The 6,192-nt window shown below is 36.4% G+C and overlaps 1 protein-coding gene across 3 annotated transcripts; it reads right to left on the reverse strand.

Annotated features, from left to right (window-relative positions):
* Positions 1-274: 274 nt before the first annotated feature.
* LOC112696668 (serine/threonine-protein kinase KIPK2) lies at positions 275-5,504 on the reverse strand. Of its 3 annotated transcripts, none has more exons than XM_025749493.3 (3): positions 5,220-5,504; positions 2,705-4,711; positions 275-1,325 (listed from the first exon to the last, which is right to left on the reverse strand). In XM_025749493.3, the coding sequence occupies exons 2-3, from the start codon at positions 4,474-4,476 to the stop codon at positions 482-484; spliced, it is 2,616 nt and encodes an 871-aa protein (XP_025605278.1). In that variant the 5' UTR covers positions 4,477-4,711; positions 5,220-5,504; the 3' UTR covers positions 275-481. The 3 variants fall into 3 exon arrangements, with proteins under 3 accessions (XP_025605278.1, XP_025605279.1, XP_072053146.1); XM_025749494.3 differs by having other exon boundaries at positions 2,705-4,714; positions 5,220-5,435; XM_072197045.1 differs by having other exon boundaries at positions 2,705-5,481.
* Positions 5,505-6,192: the final 688 nt, after the last annotated feature.

Here is a 6,192-nt window from a genome sequence, read left to right on the forward strand (position 1 = left end):
ATAGTTCTGCATGTTTAAAAATCAAGAGCCATAAGAGCAAACCTTCACTAGCCATAATTCTGCATTCAATCAGTAGTTCTTAAACCTTTGAACCCTATTTAGCCATAATTGTAACCATATTCTGGACTTGAAAATGAGAATATATTAGTTTCATTTCAATCAGTGCTTCTCTCTTCGCTCTGCTGGGAGCCCGTCACTGGCAAGATTCGTCTTTGGCCCCCAAGAGACCAGGCAGACAGGCACGATAAATGGAATTTCCTTATCATCGGGAATGTTTGTTCCTCAAGATTGCAATTATGAATTATCATTCAACACTCAAGTTGCCACGTCCACATACACCAGTTACGGTCATACCGTGGTATATAAACCAAAACTAAATTTACAACATAGGCTTACATAGTTACATATAAGTTACAGCTTCACACATCCATCGTGGAAGAATCCTATCTTTAAGAAAAAAAAAAAAAAACCAACAGTATCTTTAGAACAACTCGAACTCCAGATGCTCTCCAGTTGCATTATACTCTAAATACTTACCACCCTTGCTTTCTGGTGTCACATCAGAAACTCCAAAATCACAATACTCTGGAATCTCTGGTGGGAGACCACAACGAATTAAGGCCCAGTTGAGGCCATCAAAGAAAGGATGCTGTTTAATCTCAGCAGCACCTTTCTCTGATCCCAAACGGTTCTCAGGTTCCTTAACCAGCAACCCTCTTATCAAATCCCTCGCTTGGAAGCTAATAAATGGGCTGTCGGGGAACCTAAGACTCTGCAACACCACGTTCACTAGTGTTTCTTCATTATTGCAACCTTTGAACGGTGTTCTACCATATAAGAGCTCGTAAAGAAAAACCCCAAACGTCCACCAGTCAACTGCAGCTCCATGTCCCTCTCCTTTGATGATCTCAGGAGCCAAGTATTCATGTGTTCCAACAAATGAGTTTGATCTGGCATCGGTGGGCTCGGCCACAAGCTGTGGCAATGATCTAATCTGGGCTGCAAGATCAACTTTTAGTTTCCTTGCTTTTGCTGCTGCGGGTGAGAATCTAGGGCTGAAGCATGGAACTTGACAAGCGGGCTCAATGCAGAATGGCTCAATGCAACTTGGTTTTGTGGTAGGGCCAGAACTTTTTGCTGGTTCAATCTCGGAAGAGGATTGTAGAAGCGTTGGGCTAACTGCACACCTTAGTGAAAGGTCAAAATCTGTGAGCATGATGTGTCCATCTTCCCGGACAAGAATGTTTTCAGGTTTCAAGTCACGATAAACAACTCCAAGCATGTGCAAGTACTCTAAAGCAAGAAGGACTTCGGCAACATAAAACCTGCATGGATAAAAGACAGATGATCAATGTGCAAGATTGTTGTTCAGGGATGATAACTTCAACATAATAACTAATATATAGAATACATATCAAACATGTGTATTTGCATCAACAAATTAATTCTTTTGACATTTGCTAGTCAAAGAGATATTTCGAATTTTATCAACAAAAGGCTGTGTAAAAAGATAAATAGCCTCTAGATTTTACCAAAAAGATTTATTGTAGAACTTGTTTATTTTCTCTTTTGATCTTATTCATGAAACAGAACAACAGTATATGTAGACAATGAGACATGGAGGGAAAAAACAATATATTTCCAATTGAATTTACTACTTTTTCATTCCAGTAATTAAGATGACTTAAGAAAGAATTATATATAATGATAAGGAAATAAATCTAATCTCGAGATCTAAGAAACATTTAATACCTCTATTTTTTAAGAAATCAAAATGACTGGAAGGAAAAGTCAAAACATCTTTATTTGGTAGGTGAATGGAAATTAAAAAAAAAAATCTCAAAACGCTAAACAAAATGACAATCATTGACAGACCACAGCAAAGGGGAATGCTGTCAGGTAGAATTCAGGATGTAGTGGTGGTGTAAAGATTAGGTAGATGAAAGGGGATGATTCCATTCCTAGCACAAGCATGGCCGAAGGAAAAATGCAGGCAGAAGCATGTTGAATTACAGTAGATAACAAAGATGGCAATAATAAAGAAACAGATCACGAGCAAGATATTGTTATCTACTCTAACAGTTTTAATTCTATCAAATTTACAAAAGGAATAAATTGTCTATCCAGAAACAGTGGATAGTTTCCAAGTGACCACAAAACACAGATGAAGTGAAACAAATTACTGACGCTGTTTCTTAAGATTTATAAGCAAAACAAACAGATTTTACAAGCTACACAAACAGCAACACTGCAGAAAGCATTAAGAATTAATGCAACATATGAATTTATGGAATCATATTTGATATAGCGTACATTGTTATATTTATACAGAAGAAACATGTCAAAACCTTGTCACTACAGTAAACAGTTATGCATGTCAAAAGTCAAAAAACACAAATTAGTACAAGAATATTGCATCACTGTGAAATGATATAAATTATGAAATTGAATATATTGGTTTGTACTAGGAAATACTTACAGTTATGCATGTCAGAAGTCAAAAAACACAAATTAGTACAAGAATATTGCATCACTGTGAAATGATATAAATTATGAAATTGAATATAGGTTTGTACTAGGAAATACTTAGCTATCACATCATTTGTTGCACGCTAAAGTTAAGCAGGTGAATTTTTTTCATATAACCTTATAAACACAAAATAAAATGCTTATATATTACTGGACTCTTTTCTTAGGATCATACCTTGCTGCTGTCTCTGAAAAACACCTACTAAGCTGCTTCTGACGTAGAACGTGAAGATCTCCACCTGGACAATACTCCATAACCAGGCATGACAGATTATCTGATGTAAATTGTGCATACAATGTGGGAAGAAATGGATGATCCAGCATCCTTAATATTTCTCTCTCAGTTTGTGCCCTTGGCATCTTCTTCCGCCTTGCCAAAAACTCATTATCCATGACCTTGATAGCAAACAAGCAAGTTGTGCCAATTAGTTCAGCAAGATATACTGTCCCAATGTCCCCACAACCAAGTTTCTTCAAAAGATTGAAATGTCTCAAGCCCAAGACTCCATACTCCAAATGAGCACGTCGTACGGCTTCCCACCTAAAATCTTTTGACATGTGAGGCCTAGTTCCACAACTTGAGCCACTTGCATTACTTTCGTCACTGGTGCTTGTGCTACTACTGTACTCACCTTGGCTACTTTTTGAACTTTGTGAAAATTCAAGTTGGTCTTTCAACTTAGTGCTCTTTTTTACATTTGCAATTGCTCTGCCTTTGTTACTGTTAGTTGATGCCAGATCAGGTTTATCTGAACCATGGTGCTCTTCACCTGAGTTCACCACTTCAGGACTGATGGAGTCCAGTGTTGTGATATGGTGGCCTTTTTCTTCACTTGTATTCTCTAAAGCACAATGACATCTCTCGCAAATCATTTGAGTTGGAACAGGAGCTGGCTTATTGTTCACTTTATTGGTTGAAGGATTGCACAAACCAGAGCCAGAACACTCTTTTAGCTTTTTCTTACTCAAATTCTTGCTCTTGAGGACTGATTTGACTGCACGGGGGGTATGACGTGACACTTTGTTTACTCTATAGCCATTTACAGAAGATGAGGAAGATGTTTGCAATCTACCTTTATGGCCACTATTTGATATAGATGGTTTATTTCCAACTTTTTTAGGAGAAGAAACAATTTTGGATGACTCCAATTTGCTTCCAGTTGTGGTACATGGAGATGGAGAGGGAGATGTGGTTGGTGGTTTTTCTGATTGAACAGGCACCACTTGCCGTGAGTGAACCCCAACTTTACTTGATGAACATGCCAAATCAACTTGCGGCAATGAAGCATTAGAAGTATGTTGAATGGTTGCAACAGCATCTTTAGGAGAAGATCGAATGATCTGGCTTGGTGAAGTGATTTCAGCACCTTGATAAGAATGAGATGTTTTCTCCATCGAAACTGACTTACTTTCTTCTGGCACTAGGGATATTTCAATTCCATTCTCTTTATTTTCAACCAAAGGAGGGCCAGATAGACTGGTTTCAGCTACAACTGAATTGTACAATGTTTGTATCTTCCCAACCTCTGATATTCTTGGAGAAGCTGTTGCTTTTGATAATCGTTTCATAGCAGCCATTTCTGATGCCTTAGAAATACAAAGGTCTCTTAAAGCCTGCTTCAAATTCACAGGTTCAGATGTCCCAACTCGCGGGGACCGAGAAACACCCACTGTGATGGGCTTTTTCAATGCACTTTTCATCTTAGGGCTTGTACCATCTTGAAAACGGCCCAAGTCTCTTGATGAAGATTTAAGAGTAATTGATTCAAATAACTTATTAATATCGTCGTCCAGATTGTCCTTGTAGCCCAGTTTCAGCACCCGAGGCTTCTGATTTTTCTCAGCCATGCTACACGCATTATTGGACTGATTACTTGCTGTAGTTTTCCCTGTATTTAGCTCGTCTGTTGCTTCAACTATTTCAGAAGTGCCAGAGAATGAACCCATTGCAAGAGAAATTGTTCTACCAGTTCAGCTTCTCATGGTAAAAGTAACAAAAAACAGTTTGACTCACAATGCTCGAGTGACTAATTCATTTCACCTGTATGGCTGTATCAGTCACCAATGAATCACAACTCAAGGAAGGCCAATAAGGGTACGCAAATCCAACACTTCTTCCTCCAAAACAGATACAAAAATTCAGGATTGTATCCACTGCTTTTACCAGATATGTTTCAAACCCCTGCTATAATGGCGAATAGTTGAAAGCATCATCAAAGCAAACGAAAACGTAAAATATGTATTCATTCAACTCATTCATATTTAGTAGGACATTGTCAAATTAAGCAAATAAATGGCAGTTCCCTGAATTTACAACCAATTCGCTTCCCCAAAATAGGCCACAGCAAGACCGAGGCAAAAAAGAATTCAAAATAAATAAATGATGAAAATGAAACTAAAATACACACACAGGGAGAGAATTATAAATCCAATATAACTAGGATGTACAATCCAACGGAATTAATTTCATTTTAATATTTCAGACACTAGAATCCAAGACTGTAATTTGTAGAAGACACAAACCCCAAAATAGTAAGTTCAAAAATCTAGTTCACAGATTCAAAGCACAAAACACCACTGTTGTCAGATTGAGAGGGTAACGATAAGAAATATATACAAATAAGCTGAACATATTAGCATTGAAATAAAGCATAACAAAAGAGAGTGGGATCGGAAAACAGAAGCGCTACCAGCATGTGGAAGAAAAGGCCAAAGAGAGATATTAACAAATTGAAGCTGAAGAAGATTCAAAACTCGAACAGTTGGAATTTGGAGAAGATGAAAAAACCCTAACTAGGCACGCATTGAGGAGATGATGGAGAAAATCTGAGCGAGATAGAGAGAGAAAGGAGGAAAGGAAGAGAGAGAGCGAAACGCCCAACGTTTGGAATGTGTTCAGCAGTGTCGCTGCCACTACGCACTACTGATTCTTTTGTACAGACACTGCCCCCACCGTATGTCAAGAAAAATACAGTATCCAGTATAAATTCAAAAGTTGTCATTATAAATTTATAATAATAATTTAGTTGTATTGAATATAAAAATAGTATTAGTAAATTCATTCAACTTAACTAGCTAAAACTTTTCTAGTAATACGAGTTTAAGGGATTTGAATATTATATAAAATACAAAAGAAAAACTTAGTTGTATTCGTATAAAATTAATAATTAAAAATTATTAGATAATAATTTAATTAAATTTATAAAATTATTTTTTAGTTATTAATTTCACATGAATACAAATTGTATATGAGTTTTCGTTAACTTTAAATCTACCTAAAATATTATTTTTGAATGAGAATATATATTGTATGTGACAATTTTTTTTTCTTATTTTACATTAACAGAAAGTTGTGGAAGTAGATGCAAAATTTTGCTCTACTTTACCAAGATTTTTTTGGGTGCTCTGTTAGAGTTTTATAGGAAAAATCATAATTTCCAACTTTGCTTACTTTCTTGGTTCATATTGTTCCAATTTATATGGCAATCCCGTCTGTTTCACAAACTCATAACCATGATCCTGGTGATAATGTGATAATGATGATGATCACATTGTTTAACTCAGTAATGAAGATATTCAAGAAGTGTTACATAAGTGTTCAAAAAATTTGGTCAGTAGACTATTATTAGATAAAAAGTTTAGCGGTGGAACCTTAGAGGCTGC

Source organism: Arachis hypogaea, chromosome 6, assembly GCF_003086295.3.
Source record: "Arachis hypogaea cultivar Tifrunner chromosome 6, arahy.Tifrunner.gnm2.J5K5, whole genome shotgun sequence".
NCBI lineage: Eukaryota > Viridiplantae > Streptophyta > Magnoliopsida > Fabales > Fabaceae > Arachis > Arachis hypogaea.